The 23,449-nt window shown below is 33.5% G+C and overlaps 1 protein-coding gene across 1 annotated transcript in view; it reads left to right on the forward strand.

Moving 5' to 3' along the window:
* The window catches only part of LOC113522707 (neuroligin-4, Y-linked), a 138,746-nt gene that overhangs the window by 107,093 nt on the left and 8,204 nt on the right, over positions 1 to 23,449 (forward strand). The window contains exons 7-9 of the mRNA XM_026908490.3: positions 7,754 to 7,904; positions 12,949 to 13,161; positions 19,149 to 19,287. Coding sequence (XP_026764291.1) covers positions 7,754 to 7,904; positions 12,949 to 13,161; positions 19,149 to 19,287 — 503 coding nt within the window. The remainder of the gene's footprint in view (positions 1 to 7,753; positions 7,905 to 12,948; positions 13,162 to 19,148; positions 19,288 to 23,449) is intronic.

The following is a 23,449-nucleotide window of genomic DNA, read 5'->3' on the forward strand; positions in this document are numbered from 1 at the left end:
ATATAACTTTCAAAGAACACTCAACACAATAACTGAACTCATCAATTGCCCACGATAAAACCCCCATCTTAGTGACAAAACTCTATAACTTCATTTTGTTATTTGTATTTTCTCTTACTATTATATATATACGAATATCTGGATAGATAAATAAAAAAATCTAGAGAGATTTCATTTCATAAAATATTAAAGTTCAGGCTTTTTTAAGCAACTACTAAAAAGAGGAAATTCTAAATTCGTTTGTACATTTTTGTGTATGTTCCTCGAGGTTTTCCCCAGAGATTACAGCATTGGATTCTTCGAAAGGGGCGTAATAAGATTTCTTAAGGGTCGGCAATGCGCGCATGACATGTCTAGTATTGGGAGCGGCTACGGTAACCATTTACTATAAGAGAGGCCGAGTACTTGTTAAATTCTGAATCGACTTTTAATATTATGTCTAAAATCATTAATATTATGTCTAAAATCAGTACATAAACCTGCTGTAACTATATATATATATATATAGAATATAGAATTAAACTAGTCCTCGGGGCCAATACAGAGGTAAACCTACTTTTGTCTTTAAGAATCATCATCTGTTATCATCCCTGATGACTAGAACATTAGTTATACTTTCATATCCTGTAAGTATCTATTGAGGTCGACCTCATCCATTGTTAAATTTTTCTGGATTCCTCTCCATCAACTCCAACTAGCATCAAATCCTAATTTGTTGTGTAATTTTATTGATCTATCACTACGGACCAATTGACCTGTTTTCATTTGTACCTAACTCTCTTACTTGTGCCCTACCAACATATTCCAAAAATGCAGGTGGGATTACCATTTCATTACATCTGATTTAAACAACCCTTCATGTCAAAAACAATCAGACAGAATTACGAGTGAAAGATAGGGGTCAGAGACATACTCAAGTACATACCCATCCGAACGACTTTTGTACAAATTCTCTCTCTGACAAATATTTGTTCAAATGTAAATCAATATGTCTGTCTATTTACGAAGCGACGTATAACGAAAATAGAAATTCTAGCTGTCCTACATATAGTAAATATTGATTATACGTTACTATATTGGTAACTTGAACTTCATGTATTGACGAATATAACGTCACCTCTCATTTTTATCTCTGGTGCCTATATTGGAAATGATGAGTAGATTCTATGAGTATATAAATTGTTTTCAAACATCAGTATTGAAACATGAAAAAGATGATTGAAGAAAATTAATATAACAGCAGATCTAGAACCAGCTAATGCTATAGATTTTGCATGACTAAAATCAACTTCTCTTTTTTTTTTTTTTTATACTACTTAGAATGGCAAACACGCTGACGGCCCACCTGATGGAAAGTGACCGTCGCCTATAGACATGAGCAGTACCATGGACATAATAGATATACTGTTTCGCCCATGATACCCCCCATGCGTTGCCATTCCTAAGGACTCAGGTGTTATTCCTCTGTACCCAGTAAATTCTCGCCATATCCCATCCTTCAAACCGAAACACAGTTATGCAAACACAACTGCTTCACGGTTGAAACACGAATGGGACAGAGGTACCCAAGCAATCGACTTTTGTACAAAGTCTCCCTCTGGTCTATTCTAGTCTATTCTCTACAAGATATGTTCTGTTACAAATTCATCCATATTTGAAACGACTATGATGAGTCTTCCAAATACTTCAATTGAAGAGAGTCAAACAATTTCAGGTCTTAAGGAAAATATTATAAGAACTTAATATTGATTTGTAAAGTGTACATATAGACAATAAAAATTTAATTGATAAAATGATACGCCAAAAACCGTATTTGGAGGAATGTTACAAAATTATCGAAACATAAAAGAGTGCAACTGTTTGATAGGGATACAGCGACTCTGTCATTCATTAAAAAAGAAAAAATATAAGTAGAAATATGTCATTTAAATAAATAACCTTATATATTTCTTGCAAATAAATAATTTGATTGATCGATTGTATTGCAAGCGTTGTATTCTGAATTTATTTTGTAACATTCAATAAAACAAAATTGAAAAAAAAAACGTGTTCAATTTGATTTGCTTTTGTATATACATATATGTATATAATGTACAATTTTTATATACAGTACGTGTACAATGATTGGGCCCAGGTTCTATATATTTCTGAACCATCTTCTTTGTACAAAAGCTCCTAAATAATTCGGGCATAATTCTTTTCCCAAAATTTCCACAAAAACGATTAATAAATCCATATTGTTTATATTCGATCCATCACCACTTATTTCATAATATCCGTCTATTCTCAAATCTAGTACAGAAGTGGTAATTTCAATGTCTTCAGAATCACAAACTTGTGCCGGATACTTGTGACAGAATTCTTGTCTACAAACAATATTATCTAGTCGAGACGATGTCTTTTAATGTGCAGCCAGCCTTATTATAATGCTGCTGTTGACGATAGGGGGCAAGTTATTCTACCCAGCGATACGACCGCTGTTGCCTCTACTTCGGATTCTTTCCGGTTGTCAACCGGGGCGCGTCCGAGGCGCGTTATTAAATTGTCTCAGCAAAGTTTTCTCATCTCGTCCTCTCGGAGCGTCAACGTTTTCAGTTAGATCAGTTTGTTGTTCGACGAGGAATTTTTTTGATTCCTCCGCGCTGTCGCTTTGTTTCCCTATGAAAACAATTATTGTTCGGTGTTATGGGTTGGATGGATTCGAAATTGGAATTTTCTGTACAAATAGGACGTCTTATTGAAAGAGTATTTTGCTTTTTATAACGTTACTACCAGTAGCTACTCCGTTCAGCTTCACATGAGCGTGATTTATTTATTTATATATAATTTATATTGAATTTTGCACAATGACAATAAATTATTTTGAAAATATTCAATAATTGTATTTTATTTTGTTTTCTATATTATGATACTTAAGGGAGAGAATTTAGAGACTGACAATCTCCCTTGCTTAGTAATAAATAAATTATGATATTAAGCAACTTCAAAATGTATACGAGCAAGTATCATCATCATCATACCAGCGTATACATATAAGAACATGAGTCTCCCCCTTGGGAGGTTTTGCCAGTAGTTGCCATATTTGGCAGGTAGATTGGCAACAGCAGTTAGGCTTTGAAGATGTTTTAAGAGGAACACCTATCCCTCGCCCTCCCCTAGTCGACACCTACGGGAAAGGAAAGAGTGGCTATTTCTATGCCGAAATCAAATGGCTAACGAGTAATTATACAAAAGCTTAATTAGGTAATAAGAAGATTCGGAGTGACTGACTCATAATATATATATATATATATATATATATATATATATATATATATATATAACGCAAATAAAAAATAGGGAAGGAATATTGAAAATTTTAATCCCTCAGGATGTAAATATGCATGAAATTTCGTAAGTTTAGAAGTTAGATACGCGAAATTTTAGATGTAGCAGCTCATGGTTCAAAATAAAATCTGCGAGACATCAAATATACAAGCGAAGTCGCGAGCGAAAGCTAATAAATTATAAATCTCGTGAAAAATTATAAGTGACATTATAGTCAATGCTTTATTCCACCATTTTACAGAATTAAAATCATCATTTCGTTTATGACCGTCATTACAGTGTGATGATTTCTTTCCATGACTTTATAATGTTGTAAGTATCATTACAATGAGTTCATTACACTAAAGTTGTCTTGAAAAGATTGCTCTCAGCAATAAAACCGTCTTACTGTACTTATACAATTATATCGTTGTGTTTGTAAATTGTCTTGCTTATTTCCTATATTGTATAATGCAAATAAAGTATACTCATTCATTCACTCATATTATATCATATACCAGAGGGAGACTTTGTACAAAAGTCGATTGCTTGGATACCTCTGTCCCATTCGTGTTTCTATCTGAAGGGTGGCGTGAATTTACAGGGTACAGAGGAATAACGCCTAAGTCCTCAGGAATGGCAACGCATGGGGGGTATAATGGGCGAAACAGTATACTTTGTTATGTCCGTGGTACTGCTCATGTCTATAGGCGACGGTTATCACTTTCCATCAGGTGGGCCGTCAGCTTGTTTGCATTCTAAGTTGTATAAAAAAAAAAGAATAAAATCGTTAAATTCTGAAGATTTTTTTTTTTTATTTTAAATAAGCTTACTTTATTTATGTTTTATTTCAATTCTATTTTACTTGCTTAAGTTTGAATCAAATAATACACAACTTAACTAATTTAGCAAAACCTTGTTACACTGCTCGCATAAATTTTACGACAGCTATTTTAAATCCTTCCCTGATCGGCCTGAGATCTCACGGGACTATCTAAAATCCTTTATCAGTGCCTGTACAGGTTATTTTGAGTAAGTTTGTCATAAATCCCATGGGTTTAGACCAACATAAATGTATAAATAGAATAGGACATAATATAATAAGCTTAAGTTCCTATCAGTTTTAAACCAGATCTAGTTAACAGAATTTACATTTTTTTTTTATATTTTCATTTTATTTACTTATTAATATTAGATGATAAATATAGATAATATATAAATAAAGGTATTTATAATTTAATATTTTCAGATTCGAAAGATGATTTGATTTTTAAAGTAAACAATGAGTTTCAATTATTTGGCCAGTTGACTAAAATAGAACCTTTTAATTTCTGCCTAGGTATCTGTCTGTATATCACGTCATTATAATTTTCTCGTCCTGTTTTGGAAGTCTGTTTTTTTTTATATAATTTTACAACCATAAAACTTAGATTGTATAGATGGAGTGTCTTTATACAATATTTCGCCAAAAACAGGTCAACTTTTGTATCCATGTGTGCGTGAATAGGGTTACCATAATATAAATTTATTACATCATAGATAAGAGAAATTACATTGTAAGATTAAATTGAAAAATAAAAGCGATGCAAAATATATATTTTGAAGAATATGATAAAATATTTATTTAATTTATAAATTGCTTTGTTAAATTAATGCACCGCCATTTTCTCTCTCTGTTTAGCGTAACGGTTGACTGGTAGAGAATGCCATCAGGCATTAAGTCCGCCCTGTATACATATTTTAATGTATACAAATGTATAAATAAATAAATAAACATGCTAAACTGTGTATAAATATTTGTAATGTAGCTTATTTATATTCATTATTTTTATTTATATCCAAGTACAAACGCAAAATAAATTTTGTGTTTAAAATCATTGAAAAAAGCTGTCTTTTTAATTAAGACACATACATTAATTAATAAGGAATACGTATTATTATATTAAAAGACAATAGTTTCCAATTAAAATTTAAGAAATTTAATTTTTCTGAGAAATTTTTAATCCTATTACTTGCAAAACTAAAAAAATGGCGCGTTTAAAAAATACATGTCAAATCGAGTCAGCCAAATGTCACTTTAGTTGACTAAATGTTGACACTTTTTTGTCACTTGCTCTATCTATATAATCTATCACATTATTTAATGATCACATACAGCCATTAATCATTTTTATTTTTTGTCTTCATATACCATATTAAAAAATGTTTATACCAAAAACGAGTTTTCAAATAGATTTCCTAAATGCAATTTGGGATATTTTGTTTTTTATTGGGTACCACCTTGATATAATCCTCCAGAGTGCCGGAAAATTGGAAAAGTTTCATACTTATTTGGTCGACACGCCTCCACATAGAGTGGAGGTGCTATCGACATCTCTATTCATTAACACTCTGTTATATCTTTTCTTTCATTCACACTTTAATCCACACTTTATTATTATTACTATATTACTATGAGCAACTTGTTTAATACAGATTACTCTTTATACCGTCCCGTGTGGTCCCAGCATAGAATAGGCCACCCTTTTTCTTTTTTGTAGGTGTCGTAAGAGGTGATTAATGGAGGGCAAGGGATTGGCAGTGGCGTCCCTCTTAAAATATGTCTAAAGCCTAACTGCAGTTGCCAATCTGCCTGCCAAGCGTAACAACTAATAGCAAAACCCCCTAGGGGGAGGCTTATGTTCAACAGTGAACAGTTAAAGGCCGACATGACGATAATGATGATTCTTTATACTTTCCATTGTTTGTCATATTGTAATCCTTCATCATCATCTCAGCCGTTAACTATTCTCATAAGCCTTCCCCATAAGGGGAGTTTTGCCAGTAGTTGCCAAGTTTGGCAGATGAGCTGGCAAGCAGTTAGGCTTTTAGAAATGTTTTAAGAGGAACACTCCTGCCCATTCCTCCATCATTAAGTCTGTAATTCTTACTAATATTATAAATGGGAAAGTGAGTTTGTTTCTTTGTCTGTTATCTTTTAACACCTTAAAGAGGTTGATCACTATTCAAATTTCAGCAATAAATACTAGATGGCGCTGGTATCGATGTTTGTGTTCGTATTAATTATTTGGTAATTAAAGGTAATTTAAAGTGAAATTTCTAAATTGACCAATAATTTATGTTACACATCTTATTGTTATATATTAAGAAAAGAAATTAGTTAAATTAAACTAAAGATTTTGTTGTAACATCAAATTGATATTTTAATTGTAGATATATAATAATAATAAAAAAATCTCGACCTGGCTCACGAGGTGACCGAAATGTGGGGGATAGCATCCACCAAAATCATTCCAATCGTCATGTCGGCGAACGGTCTTATCCCAACCAGTCTGGAACAACATCTCAGACGGTTGGGATTCCGAGGCGGCTCACTCCCGGGAAAGATGCAGTAAGCGGTGCTCTTAGATACTGCCCGCATTATATGCCAGTTTCTCTCCCTGGGGCCCTGAACCCGGGCCAATTGTGCTTCTGCCGGGGGTTAGTTTGCCATTTCCTCTCCTTAAGAGGGGAGATGTGAATTTTGTAAAAATTTAAAAAATAATAATAATATATATTATATCTTTACCCGAATAAATTATAACCCACACAATCGCAATGTCTCTTGTATTTTTTTTTATTATTGCAATAGTAAAAAATAAATGAAACCTTGCATATATTTTTAGGTAAAATTATGTATTGCTAGCAAAAGTTTTAAATATTATAACATTAATACTAACCTATGTACGTTAACTTTTAGAATTTATTACATTATTTTATGTAATTTCGTTGCTATTAGAAATTATGTCAAATAAGTTTTGTTCATTCATGTCAAATTATCAATCATCAAAGGTTGCCTGGAAGAGATCGCTTTTAGCGATAAGGTCGCCCATTGTTTTCTCATTGTAATTATTTCTTGTTATTGTTTATATTTATAATAAGTTTACTATTGTAATAATTTGGAGGAAACAATGAAGAGAATCTATCTTTTTTATTTTATACAACTTAGAATGGCAAACAAGCTGACGGCCCACCTTATGGAAAGTGGTAACCGTCGCCTATAGACATGAGCAGTACCATGGACATAACAGAGTATACTGTTTCGCCCATGATACCCCCCATGCGTTGCCATTCCTGAGAACTCGGATGTTATTCCTCTGTACCCAGTAAACGCCATATCCCACCCTTCAAACCGAAACACAGCCATGCAAACACAACTGCTTCACGGTTGAAACACAAATGGGACAGAGGTACCCAAGAAATCGAGTTTTATACAAAGTCTCCCTCTGGTAATCTATCTATCTATCAAATCATTATTCTTAAAATTAAACTACACTTTTTAAAAAAATGATTTAAGGAGTCAACATTTGTCTGTGAGTTACTTACTAGTAGTGTTATGTATGAATTAATTTACACAGCCGAAGCTACAAGCTCAAGCAAATAATAAATATATCTCCCCTCCCAACAGATACAGGCGATCTACTGATAAACCCGGAAAACGGCTACGAATGGGCCGGTCAGACCGTCCCACGGGCACCAGTCGGCAGACAAGCGCAAAATGCTATCAATATCATCAACGCAGTGCTCATGAGGAAGAGCTCAGTGGCCCAGCTCACCAAGTATGTATATTTTTTTTAAATTTTACATACAATTTGTCATATACCGCCACGATGATCCCAGGCTTACAAGCAGTATCGAAGCTTTAAGTCTTAGGAGAGGTTTTGCCTCACTCTGCCAACCTCTATGGCCCACAACTATGGCAACTCCACCTGCGCTATCGGTATACACCGGCGGCCCATCAGTGAAGAATAATAGGTAAGGATGAAGCAAGTCAGTTAACCCATCATGACGAATTCAACAAGAATTATTCACGATGGTTTCCAGAGGGAACCACGCGGAGGTCGACCTAATAGGGCATATTGTTAGCAATGGGGCTGTCAACCTCCATTGCTAACAATCCCTTTGTCACCTATTCTACCGGTTGTACATCGGATTGTGCTCAGAGGAATTGTTCAATATGATACCCACGGCCACTTTCTACCATCGTACGGCTCGCTATCGACAGGGAGTTCACTCTCATATCCTACAGCCTAAACAATGCGGTTTCAGAGATGTTTTCTCCCACGAACACTCAAGTTATGGAATGAGCTCCTACTAAGGTTTTCCTAAGAGACTACAGCTTTAGGTTCTTCAAAAGAGGGGTAAAGAGGTTTCTTCGGGGTCGGCAATGCGCGCGTAAAACCCCTAGTATTGCAGGCATTCATAGGCTACGGTAACCACTTACCAATCAGGTGAGCCGTATGCCACATTTGATTGCCACATCAGTGGTATAAAAAGAAACAAAACTAAACCACACGCGATGAGCAAGGTTTAATAACATGTTTTAAGGAGAGTGTCACGTATGAATGTGGATGACAGTAAGGGCAGGGGAAGATCTAATATATACATACATACATACATACATATCTGTCACGCCTGTCTCCAATTAGGGTAGGCAGAAACAATGGAACGCCAAATGCTTCGATTCAAACAAACTTCTTTCGCTTCTTCCACATTCATCAATATTTTCATACACGCTCGCCGGTTACGGGTACTTTTAATTTGGCCCTTCTTCTGCACGTCGCCTATTTGGTCGACATACGTCCGTCTAGGGCGGCCCCTACCGACATCTCCATTCATTCTTGCTCGATAAATCTAATATATATTCTATTAAATATACTATAAATGTTATAACTTATCTATATAATATAAGATTATATAGATAGACTGTCCCCATACAAGTGCCTCGAGAAAAGGTTACCACTTTCCATCAGGTTGGCCGTCAGTTCATTTGCTATTTTAAGTTGCATACCTATAAGTAAACACTTTCTTTATTCTGAACCATTTTTTTTAACAGAAAGTAAAATTTTTTGATGGTCAAAAAGTTTTCAATCGTGTACACGTAAACACACACACGTACTCTCCTATACACACACACACACACACACGCACACACACACGCACACACACACACCTATAAAATGAATGACGAGTTGTTTTGTAGACGCCTTACTTCGGAAGTATTTGTATTCAGAATGCGGAATCGCGTGTCTACGTGATTTTGCTTCGTAACAAGCAGTTTTTTACTCCGCAAAGAGAAACGGCAGCTTTGAACGTAGCTAAATTAATATGGTATCAACAAGGGATTGAACTCCATCGATTACAAAAATGATAGATTGTGCGTGTTGTTAGTGACGACTTATGGAGCCGAAACATAAGTGCTTTATATTATTCCCAAATTCGTGTATAATATAGTATATATCATACATGTGTAAGTGTATTTGTTATTCATATATATTTATTCGTTTATACTCGTATATGTAATTTTAGTATGTATGTGTATCAATAATTAGTAGTACCGCATTCGAGTATTCTGACACTTCCCTATGGTTGACTGGGAGAGAATGCTTTTAGCATTAAGTCCGCCATGTACACATATTTGTACTAATGAATAAATAAATAAATAAAACATGGTCCTACACGATTGCCCGTATGCAAAAGTTTCAAAATACACAACGGACTATAGAGAGGGCTATGCTCGTTGTTTCTTTAAGTGATAGAATCCGAAATGGGGAATGGAAGTGGCAATGGTCTGGTCACATAACACGAAGAACCAACGACCGATAGGGGAGAAAGGTTCTTGAGTGGCGACCGCGTACGGACAAACGCAGTGTAGGACAAATCTCCTTCTGGTAATTGTGTCTATTGCCTTTTTCTTCAACACTGTTTACTTTGTATGTTACTATTGTTACAACTTTTTTTTATACAACTTAGAATGGCAAATAAGCTGACGGCCCACCTGATGGAAAGTGGTAACCGTCGCCTATAGACAAGAGCAGTACCGTGGATATAACAGAGTATACTGTTTCGCCCATGACACCCCCCATGCGTTGCCATTCCCGAGGACTTGGATGTTATTCCTCTGTATACTGTAAATTCACACCATATCCCATCCTTCAAATCGAAACACAGCCATGCAAACACAACTGCTTCAGGGTAGAAACACGAATGGGACAGAGGTACCCAAGCAAATCGACTTTTGTACAAAGTCTCCCTCTGGTAAACTTTGCACAACTTTTGAAGAGTTTATCTATTTTTATATCTAGATTTTGTAACACAAAAAAAGAACACTGGCTTCAATCGAGGTTAAAACGAGTTATTAAGATTTGAAACTTAACTACGTAGCCATAAAATGTAATTTCAACTGGATCAATATGAAAGTATATCCTTTTAAGTAAAAAAAGGACTTTCCAAATTGGTTTACAAATAAAGTTCTTAGATAACAAACAGAAATAAAATACAACCGAATCGAGAACTTCCCTCTTTATTTAAGTCGGTTGAAGACGATTCAGATACGATATATATATATATATATATATATATATATATATATATATATATATATATATATAATAAATAATAATAAATCTCTTTATTTTCAGGTATATACCCATAGTTTACATTTCCATATTATTAATTAAATAAATTGTTATTATTATTTTTAAAATATACATCAATTATAAAATACCAATTTAAATTATTTATTTATATATATACTAAAATTACATATATAAACGAATAAATATATATATAAAACAAATACAGTACTATACTACAACGTATTCACGTTAATATTATATAATAAAAAAAAATAGACAAATTGAGAAATTTATTATTTTATAAGTTTTTAATTACACCTCCTTCCTTCATTAGTAAAGTAATCAATTAATCGGTCGATGACCGTGAAAAACACCATTAGTTCTACAAAGGAAAAATATTGAGCAATACAAAACGAAGGCATTAATTAATTTTATAATCTTAATGTTTGATCTGAACAAAATTGTTCTATAAACGGGCCGATGGTTCGCGATACGAAATTATTTACGTTTCTTATTTGTAAAACTCCTATAAATGTTTTATCTTTGCTTATATCCGGAACGAAGGACCCAATCTTTGTACAATTTAGATAAGGCTCGAGTAGTTCTTTCGCTTTACAAATATTGTACTCTATTAACGAGCGGAATTGAAAGAGTGTGTAAGGATGTGTAAATATGTTATTTTAGATCTTACTAATAACATACTAATAGTAATATAATTAATAGTAATGATAGTAATAAAATTCTAACTAGATCACCTCTCTACACAGGAGATATTTAACAAAAATTTAAATGTGCAATCTCCTCCTATAAGAGTAATTGAAGCCAAAACTCGTTTATTTATTCTGACATCACATAAAAATTACTGTAAATAAATTAAATTATATGTAATTTTTATTGTCAAGAGTTCAATTATCGATCGACCAATATAGAAAATGAACGTTTTCGAAATTGGATCGAGTCTGGTTATTTTGATTCGTTAGATAGATAGATGTTAGTTAGGGGTTCCTTATAGGACAGAGTATCCTAACTACTTTTGAGAGGGGGGGAAGATATTGTTAGTAATGTAGTGTACCAGTCCCATTGCTAGCAATATACCCTATTAGGTAGAACTCAACGTGGTTCACCCTGGAAACCATCGTGCTGAATTCTAAGTGTATTCATCACGATGAGCTAACTGAGCTGCCTTTTCATTCCCACCTATCATACCTCACTGGTGCCCTTTCAGTATATACCGTTAACGTATTCGGGGTTACTATTTTTTTTTATTCAGCTAAGAATGACAAACTAACGGCCCACCCGATGGAAAGTAGTACCCGTCGCCTATAGATATGAGCAGTACCATGGACATAACAGAGTCTCTGTTTGTTTCGCCCATGATACCACCCATGCGTTGCCATTCCTGAGGACTCAGGTGATATTCCTCTGTACCCAGGAAATTCACGCCATATCCCATCCTTCAAACTGAAACACAGCCATACAAACACAACTGCTTCACGGTTGAAACACGAATAGGACAGAGGTACCCAACCAATCGACTTTTGTACAAAGTCTCCCTCTGGTATAAAATATTTTAATATTATTAAAAATTTGTAATAGTTGTTTCTTATGCTACAAAATCTGAAATTTCAACACTGATATTCACTAAGAAACTCCCGACATTCCTAAGGGAACAGGCGATAATGAGTTCCTGTGAGCGAACTCGTGACAAACAGCCAACATTTATAACGAAGCTTCGAGAATTTATGTATACATAAAGATAAATAGTTAACATATTTACTCACTCACGACTGTAAATTCCTGACGGGGTAGACAGAGGTATTTGTTGACTGTTACATTTTTGGTGAATATAACACTACATAAGATAGCACATCGTTTCTCAACCATGGAGGCGCGACCCTGAGGGGGCTTACCTGATGGTAAGTGACTATCGCCGCCCATGATCACCCAGAACACCAGCGGCATTGCAAGTGTGCTGTTGGCATTTTACTGTTTTCGTGAAGGTTATGTTGTCGTATCGGTTCGGAAATACTGCTGCTAGAAAACTGATACCCCCCATGCGTAGCCATTCCTGAGGACTCAGGTGTTATTTCTTTGTAGCCTGTAAATTCACACCATATCCCACCCTTCAAACACAACTTCTTCACGGTAGAAATACGAATAGGACAGAGGTACCCAAGCAATCGACTTTTGTACAAAGTCTCCCTCCGTTTTATGCACATATCTAATCCATTCCCTTTTTTTTCAGATACGATCTAATGCTGGGCGTAACAAAAGCCGAAGCGTACTTCGCGTTCAGCGGAGATGACGTACAATACGGCATCGAGGCAGATAGACGGTCGAAAATATTGAAGTCCTTTGTTAGAAACACGTATAGCTATCACTTGTCGGAAATCCTTGCGACCATCATAAACGAGTACACGGACTGGGAGAGGCCGGTGCAGCATCCGATTAATATAAGGTAAATGTCCTATTAACATGATAAATAGGAAAGATTCTAACGATCAATGAATGTTAGAGGAGTGTTAATCTTTCACACATAAGGAATTTTCTTTCTTTATTTCATTCATTCTTTCTTTCTCTTTTTCTTTCTCCCTCTCTCTCTCTCATTCTTTCCTCTTTCTGTCTTTCTATCTTCGTTCCTTCTTCTTTACTTTCTTTCTTTCTTTATTTATTTCTTTCTTTTTCTTTTGTTCTTTCTTTCTTTCAAAAACTACTGTACGATTTAGAATGAAATCCGTTACACAAGTAGGTTATATTCTAACTTAACACATAGAATACTTTATGTACTGATTTACGCGAGTGAAGCCGCGAGGTTATAGCTAGTATTATAAAACACTATAATATTTCACGCTTAAAAAATTTAACAGCGATTCTTGGTGAAATTACACGAAAAATGAGATCTTATTTCACGGTGTAAACAACGACGTCGGTATTTTGCAACCCCCATAAAGCCCCATCTATCATCTTCGTACCCCATGTGGCCTTATGGAAAATGCGAACTGAATTTCACCAAGAAATTATTTTAGTAGAACACAGAAATAACTTAAGAGCTAGCTATCTGACCTAGATATTTCAACAAAGTTATCTATACGTGCATGATATTCTACGAAAAATGATAAGTAAGAAGACAACCCGTGGTCTATATATATATATATATATATATATATATATATATATCTTGCGACCTACAATGAGGTAGAGATAATACTTAACAAATGGGTACATTCGTGGAATGTTACTTGTTGTCGTATTGTGAATGTAATTCACAATATGACAAGCATATTTGAAGCCAAGTTTACTGCCATCAATAAAATAAATGTGTTAATGGATGATAATGGAATGTTAACCCCACCCGCGCTAACAGTATACACTAGTGAGGTACCAGTGAGGGATGATAGATGAGAATTAAAACGCAGGTCAATTAGCTCATCGTATTTATTACCCTTGGTATTCAGCACGGTGGTTTCCAGGGAGACCAGGGGGTTGTCGACCCGACAGAGTATATTGCTAGCAATGGGACTGATAATTTGCATTACTAACAATCCATTTCCCCCAAACACGCGAATTAGAACTCACGACCTCTACGTTCTAAGTCGTAGTAGTATAGTACAGAGCCACAACGGCTTCTACTAGTTACTACTAACTAGGAGTCTAAGAGTCAAAACTTTCAAACCCCAAATCCAGTTCGACCGCGCTCTCGAAGCATACAGGCAATATATTTTGGCAAATATTAACGGATTTAATGCTCAAAAACTTCCCATTCGTGTGGATTCGAGCCAAAAATGTACACTGAACTGCGGCACTAATATTTTGTTGAAGAAAAAAAAAAGTCGAGCCACTTTACTCAGGGTTGCCAGTGCCAGGAAATCGTTGTAAAATACACAATGAGAACAAAAATTAATATTAATTTTATGGTTCGTTAAAATTAGTAAAGCTTTTGTTGTAAGGAAGGTGGTTTTTGTATTATTTATATACATATTAAGGCTACTAGAGCAGAGGTGATTTTGGTGTGAAAAATTTTATAACTTTAATTTATATTTTCTTTAAAAAACGTTTAACATTTTGTTATGAATAAGAAATATTTGTTATAATTCTTTATTACACTTGTAAATTACATTGTTAATTCATTTATAAATATTGTGAGCAAGTGTGGACTTATCTCTGATAGAGATCTTGACTGGAAGTCAACCTAATACAGTTGGAAAGCATGTCGTTAGCGGACAGCTGAAGTGCTACAACTATTAATATATTTAGATTACAAATAACTATGAACACTAATCAATACATAAATAAATATACAAATAAATAGTTAACTATGTTATTATTGACTATATAATTATTATTTTAAATGTTGTTTATTTCTTAATAATATAATAAAATCGTAACTAGACAATTTCTGTATATGAAAGATATTTAAAAAAAAAATAATATGAGAGACCTTAATAATTCTATTAGATTTTAGAAACACAGCCATTCAAACACAACTGCTTCACGGTAGAAACACGAATGGGACAGAGGTAGCCAAGCAATCGACTTTTGTACAGTCTCCGTCTGGTATTGGTTAGATGTCAAATATTTAACAATATTTTTAGAAATTTTATCTCTGTTTTCGTGCGTCTGTCCATCTATCGGTTTGTATATTTATTTCAATATCATGCATTCGTGTTTCTACGTGAAGCAGTTGTTTGCATGGCTGTGTTTCGGTTTGAAGGGTGGGATATATAGTATTCTGACTCTGTTATGTCCATGGTACTGCTCATGTCTATAGGCGACGGTTACCACTTTTCATCATGTGGGTCGTCAGCTTTTTTGCTATTCTAAGTTGTATAAAAAAAAAAAAACTAACACATCAAATTGGATACGGTTCTTACAGTTGTGATATTAGAAGTCTAACTTAAAACCTGATTTATATTTTATCTTGGTATTCTGTCTAGAACTTCTTGACTTTCCTACTTTTGAAATCCACGCGTACTAAATAGTGGGCAAAAAACCAGTAATTATATGTCGTGTCAGTCGTTAACTTTTCACTGCTGAACATAGCTCCCCTCATAAAGGGGGTTTTCCAGTAGTTACCACACTTGACAGGGCAGATTGACAACCGCAGTTAAGCTTTTTGTGATGTTTTAAGAAGGACGCTGCTGCCCATCCCTTGCCTTCCCTTAGTCGCCTTTAAAGGATAGGGATGCCTATCCTATTCCGGGACTTAGACTTATAATACTGGCATTATAAGACAGTATTAATAATAATTCTTATCAAATATATTTATAGGTTACATGATACATTTAAGAAAGAAAGAAAGAAACTATAATTTACAGAACTATGCGATTGCACTCACACAGGGGTTAAAAAAATGTATTAAAAATTATAATAACGAAACTACACACAAAATAATTATATATAAATAAAAAATAAAATAAAAGCAATTCGTATTATAACATTTTCATCAAAAATAAGGGTGTGTGTGTGTGTGTGTGTATGTGTGTGCGTGCGTGCGTGTGCGTGTGTGTGTGTGTGTGTGTGTGTGTGTGTGTGTGTGTGTGTGTGTGTGTGTGTGTGTGTGTGTGTGTGTGTGTGCGCGTGCGTCGCAATACCTGTAAAACGAGGTGCGTACTCAGCATTTCGCTGTAATGTGAGGGACACTACAGCGCTGATTTTTCAGTTTGTTATCCAATTTTAATTCTCTTATAATTAAAAGGATTTATTTTTAATTGAAAGAATTTACTTTGAGCATGATGATATTTTAATTTTGTTAAAATATTTTGTCAGGATTAATGTTTATTGGAAATTTTCTATTGCAATTAGCAATTCTGAGTAGGCGTAACCGAAGGGGTATCAATTCAGTGATTGTATTGAATGGGAGTCTTAGATTTACTTCGCTTGCCCACGTTTTAACGAGAGAATTATCAAATCTAACAAAATAGGGATTGGATAAATGTTTATTTTTTGTTAATGTTTTGTTTATAGACGATATTAAACACTGAAATTTTATTTATTTCTTTATTAATGAAGAAAAATTTATTAAGAAAAGAGCATATTCCTTTTTAAAAGGCCGGCAGCACACCTGTAATGCCGTTGGTGTTGTGGGTGACCATGGGCAGCGGTAGTCACTTATCCTTCTATCTTATTAAGTAAGCCGCATGCTCGTTTAGAAAAAATATATAAAAAAAATCATATGTTGAATCATATTTTACAAAATAGAGAACATGTTTTTTTTAATGTGAAACAATTCAAGTTTAGATGTGAAAATAAATAAATACTTTATTTTCCGTAATCGTCCAACGCCTTATAAATTATAAGTAACAAACAGGACGCCCTGTTAATTTATCTTTGAATTTTTTAACATAATTAAAAACAGAATGGAATTAATATTATAATTTTAAATTATGTTATATTATAATTTAGGTACTTTATTTATTTATCTTATAAATTACTTGTTTTCTTTTTATGCAACTTAAAATGGCAAATAAGCTGACGGCCCACCTGATTGAAAGAGATAACCGTCGCCTGAAGACACAAACAGTACCATGGACATAACAGAGTGTAATGTGTCGTCCATTTTATTCTTTATTTGTTGCAATTCCTGAGGACTAAGGTGTTATGCGTTCGTACCCTATAACTTTATTCCCATAGTTTTTAACCATAGTTTATGTGTATAAAAATAAATATTTATTGACTAGAATAAAATGTAAGTCCTTCATTATAATATTTAGATAAAATAATTCAACAATAAAATACGAAACGTAGATTTGTTCTAAAATCGTCTGCTTAAACATCTCTGTTCCACTTGTGTGTGCCGCCGTGAAATGCCTTTAATTTGCATGGCCGTATTTTGATTTAAAGGTACTAGGGTAATAGCGGTACGAAATATATTTAACGACCTATTCTCGTACTTAATTACCAAATATCTACCGTTCCTTATGGTAATCTATGGGGAATGCCTATGACCAGCAATGGAAGAATAATGGCTGAAATGATGATGATGTTGATGATGGACTATTTCGGAGGAGTGCTACTAGATTTTTAGATATTCTGAGTTGATTAAAAAAAAAACATTTAGAATTTGCGACAACCCTATAAATTATGAACAAGTTGCTCCAAATATTATATTGCTAACGGATACCAGGAATCAAAACTTTTAAATTTATTACATTGGCCACAGCTTTAAATTATTAAATTCGTTTTCGTGGCACTTTCGTTTTAAAATGCCGATAAAATTAAATAGGTATACATTTCAAAAAGTCGAAATAATTTCCAATGTTCTTTGATATTATTTCGAAGTGTTTTATCGTGCACTTTGGTATTTTGAAATGAATTGTAAATTATTATTTCTATAATGAATTCTGTTTTAACGTTTAATTTAAATCTCTTTAGGTTACACAGTGAAGCAATTTGAATGGATAATTGTTTTTGCAATGTAGTAATTATTTGTGGGTATCTTTTGTAATTTGACAGTTTTGTTTTATTTTATATAACTTAGAATGGCGAACAAGCTGACGGCCCACCTGATGGAAAGTGGTAATCGTCGCCTATAGACATGGGCAGTAAGATGGATATAGCGGAGTATACTGTTTCGCCCATAATACCCCCCACACATTGTCATTCCCGAGGACTCAGGTGTTATTCCTCTGTACCCAGTAAATTCGCTGTTTGTATCAAATGTTTACAATTTTTAAATGACATCAAAAAAGCAGATGTCCTTAATTTGTTTTTATGGTTATGGTATGCCATTACGTCGTAAACACTAAACCGATTTTGATTACTCCTTTTACGATCAGTAAGATCACATTTGAATATTTTTTTTGAGATAAAATCTTAAATCTTGTCCGTCATATCAGATACTAAGGACTAAAGTGTTATACCTCTGTACCTTGTAAGTTCTCTACCATATTTCACCCTTCAAACCGAAACACAGCCATGCGAATACAACTGCTTCACGGCAGAAACACAAATGGAACAGAGGTACCCAAGCAAACCACTTTGATTGTGATTTAGAATTAACGGTTGCGGAATTAAAATTATTTTGTTTAATTCCACTATTATATAACGGTGGCAGAATTAAACAAAATAATTCTAATCGACTAATCAATCGTACTATCTGTTATGATGGTAAATTGCATTCTATTATCAGAGTAATAACGATCTTAAGTACTACTAATCCACGATTTAATTTCGTTAACCGCAATACGTACAGTCTTTGTTAATAGTTTATATATTTATTTATTTATTAAACTTCAATACACCTAGATAGTATAAATGACGGATTTTACACCATATGACTTTATCTACCAGTCAGCCATAAGGCTGACTCCTGTCTATATAGAAGTAACAAAAAATATAATTGACGGTGCAACGTTATCAGCAATGAAATAGAAAATAAAAAAATATATATATTTAAATAAAATATTAATAATATATATATAACTTGTTAATTTTATTGTTATACAGGGACGAGACACTGGAAGCACTCAGCGATGCGCAAGTAGTCGCGCCAATGGTCCTCACCGCAGATACACACTCGGCGCTACGCCGCAACTCCTATCTATACGTGTTCGACTACCAGAGCAAGTTCGGTGACTACCCACAGGTAATATTTCAGTGCTATCAACCAATTTGCGAATTCCGAATTCAATTAGAGTATTAATTACTATCCTAAATAGTTTGCTGCGACGAGCGTGCCCGACTTTATAACTTCGATGTCGGTTTTTAGGATTCGATTTTCAAACGGACAAAACAGGAAATGAGCGTACCCGATTTCCTAACTTCGATGTCATTTTTAGGATTCGATTTTCAAACGGGCAAAATAGGAAGTTAATAGAAAATGTCAACTTTGTTTCCAGTGAGATTAAGTAGCAATTTCATTGGAGTTTAGGTTGTGTTTAAAATTTAATCTTCTATTATCATAATTAGAGATAAAGCGATTATGGAACAAAAAGAGAACAATTCAAACAATCAAATCGCAGCCCAAACCTTTCAATGTATTAAATTCTCATCTATTTATATTATTTAAAAATAGTAATGAGTTCTCATGTAATTCTTTCACGAGAATAAAAATGTCATTTATTCAAGACCTTTATCTTCAACTAGAGTTTCTCTCCGACTCTCATTTCGATAAAGAAAATGATTTTATGTTTTATATTAGCAATAGACAAAGTTTTGTTTTTTTTTTGTATATATCGCAAGGATATACTTTTTTTTGAAATTATGTACACTTTTTTATTTATTATTTTATACAACTTAAAATGGCAAAAAAGCTAACGGCCCACCCGATGAAAAAGGTAACCGTCGCCTATAGACATGAGCAATACCATGAATATAGCAGCAGAGTATACTGTTTCGCCCGTAATCCTCCCTTATGTGTTGCCATTCCTGTGTGTTGGTGTTATTCCTCTGTACCCTGTAAATTCACTGCAGTATCATCCTTCAAATCGAAACACAGTCATGCAAACACAACTGCTTCATTGTTGAAACACGAATAGTACAGAGGTACCCAAGCAAACGACTTTTGTACTAAGTTTTTTTTATACCACTGAGATGGCAAACAAGCATACGGCCCACCCGATGGTAAGTGGTAAGTCTCACTCTGGTAAACAAATAATAATATTTTTTAGAGATAAAAGAATTTTTAAAAATTGTCGAGTAGTTTTTTTTTTTATTTTATACACTACTAACAAATAACACAATATAATATAAATAATAAATTAAATTTTAATAATAAATAATGTTAGTATATACATAGATAATAGGGGTCAAAGAACTCTTGATACTAGACTATAATTATAGGAGTGTTAGTTTTGTAACCAAATGGCTGAAATATTACACCTATTATTTTGTTAATTGTAGTTGTTTTGTCACTATTAAAATTATATTTCCTTAGTTACTTTTCGATTTAGTTCATAGAATGAATCGATTTAAATATCAGAAGCAATTAATTTTTTTTATTTCATATAACTTAGAATGGCAAACAAGCTGACGGTCCACCTGATGGAAAGTGGTAACCGTCGCCTAGAAACATGAGCAGTACCATGGACATAACAGAGTATACTGTTTCGCCCATGATACCCCCCATGCGTTGCCATTCCTGAGGACTCAGGTGTTATTCCTCTGTACCCGGTAAATTCACGCCATATCCCACTCTTCAAACCGAAACACAGCCATGCAAACACAGCTGATTCACGGTAGAAACACGAATAGGACAGAGGTACCCAAGCAATCGGCTTTTGTACAAAGTCTCCCTCTCAATTTTTTTAATTGTAATTGTTTTTTCACTATTAGCTATACTTTTTTAGTTATTTATCGATTTAGTTCATAGAATGAATCGATTAAAATATCAGAAGCAATTAAAAATCATAATCACCTTTTATACTTCTTTTTTTTTTTACTTGAGAAACATTTTTCATTATTATTTTTTCCGAACATTAACTTTCCGAACCTTGCATCTATAAAAAAATGGCAATTTAAAAGTGCTCGTAAACAAGTATATTTGAATTTAAATTATTAAGTATCTAATCTCCACTGTACTTGTATATTATTTAGAGAAATGCTCTGAATAAATATTTTTCTTTCTTTCTTAATGATTTTCAAAAGCGACAGTTGTTATTTTACATCAACTGAACTGTCATAATGTGCTAACTGCCTTGTAGTCCCTGCATAGAATGGGCCTTCCCTTTCTTTTCCTGTAAGTGCTGTAATAAGTACCTAAGAGGCCTTAATGGTCTAGGGATAGGCAGCAGTGTCCTTCTAAATCATCACCAAAACCTAACTGTAATTGGCAACCCTGCCTGCCAAGGATAGCAACTACTGGATATACACCCCAATAGGGGGAAGCGTATATTCAGCAGTGGACAGTTAACTGCTGATTTGATGATAATGATGATGTATTATCATATAGTTTTTTTTTAATACATACGTTCAGTGACCTTAATAAGCAATTATTAATATAAAACCATCTTCTAGTGTATTAAGCTACTGGAAGTTGGTTTCTAAATATAAAAGAAGAGTTATAATAAATTTCACACATCATTTATTCGGAAGTTTTTATTATTTTCGGGACCATATTTATAAAAAAAGGCAAATAAGGTATTATCTATATATTCAAAAAATTAACATATATGCAAAAGAATTGTTAGTGATTGGCTATTAAGTAAGACATATGATGAAACTGAAGATTTGTTATTAGTAGTATCTTAGGTTATGACTGCCATTTTACAATAACACATCCATTCCATATACTCACAAATTAGAAAGTCAAGATTCACTTACAAATTATTATTTGGACAAATTAAATTATTATTGTATTAGTAGCTTAAGTTTTACTGTTCTTTTATATATATATATATATATATATATATATATATATATATATATATATATATATATATATATATATATATATATCGTCATAGTCGTAGAATACTGACGGATCTGACAAAGATTACATATAAAGACCCGTCAGTATTCTACAGTATTCGTAAAGGGAAGAGCACTGCTTATCCTAAAGTACAGGATTTAGAGAGCTATTTAGCTATTTAGGGAGCAGGGTTTCACCTGTATTTAAAATGTTTGTAACATTTATTTTAAAACAAACTTATTAAACCATATTTCTTTCTCTAAGCTAAGAAAACAAATTTTTACGTATAGCTAACCTTAAAAACGGATTATGACCAATCCGTATCCGACCCGTTTAACATGAAAGCATCTAATTACTCCACATTAATCCCCCATAACAAGGTACACAATATGTATTTACCGACGCAATTTCCGCACCCATACGATTTTCAGTACGATCAACTAACTTCGTTTTAAGCGAAGTAATTATACACTTGACAATGTATGAAGACATATCAGTCATAGCGGTTTCCTTTTGAGAAGGGATCTTATAGAACTGGCCGGGATCGTAGTAATGAACGTCTTACCATTTTACATGAGTACGTCATGTTAAGTTGTTGCTACTGGATGGTAGGTCTAATAAAACTGGTCGTTGTAAAAGCAAGAGAGCTTGTTGTTAATAAAGACCGAAGTCAAGTTAGCTCGTATGCCTCGCTACGCTAACTAGATAGAAAGCCAATAATGGTCAGGAGCAGCCGGTAAATTGATACTGTTAAATTGGTGCCAGCCAGATTAATGTTCCGGATTTTTAATTAACAGGTAATGTCGTCAAAGTATACATATGTATAGGAATATGCCAGAAAGCATTGATCGATTCCAACTGAGTTGAAATTTTAACGGTGATTTTAATTAATTGGGAAAATAATAAAATATATTTTATTATAATAAACTAGGTACCTTATCCTTTTATTAATTAATTAAAAAATGATTTTTTAAGGCTTTTATCAAATAATTACGTGGCAATATATCGTCATAGTCGTAGAGTACTGACGGATCTGACAAATATTACATATATAGATCCGTCAGTATTCTACGACTATGACGATATGTGATGTGTAAACATGATTTTTTTTTAGTTATTTTCTGATTTAGATTTCTTTTACTCTGTGAAACAATATTTATATCATATTTACTAAAAAAATTACTAATGATCCGTACTAACTTTTACTGGTTTTTAAATCATAAATATCCCATGTTACTCGTGGATAATGTAGCTTTCTGTAAGTGAAAGAATTTTTGAAATTGAAAAAATTAAAAAAATACTCAAGCAATATTTTTTTTTTATCCATTACAAACAAAAAATCATATTTTTCCTCTTCATAATATTAGTTTAAATATCCTTATTGGTTTTAATAAAAAAA

This window comes from Galleria mellonella, unplaced genomic scaffold (assembly GCF_026898425.1).
Source record: "Galleria mellonella isolate WM207_F2 unplaced genomic scaffold, CSIRO_AGI_GalMel_v1 utg59, whole genome shotgun sequence".
In the NCBI taxonomy this organism is placed as follows: domain Eukaryota; kingdom Metazoa; phylum Arthropoda; class Insecta; order Lepidoptera; family Pyralidae; genus Galleria; species Galleria mellonella.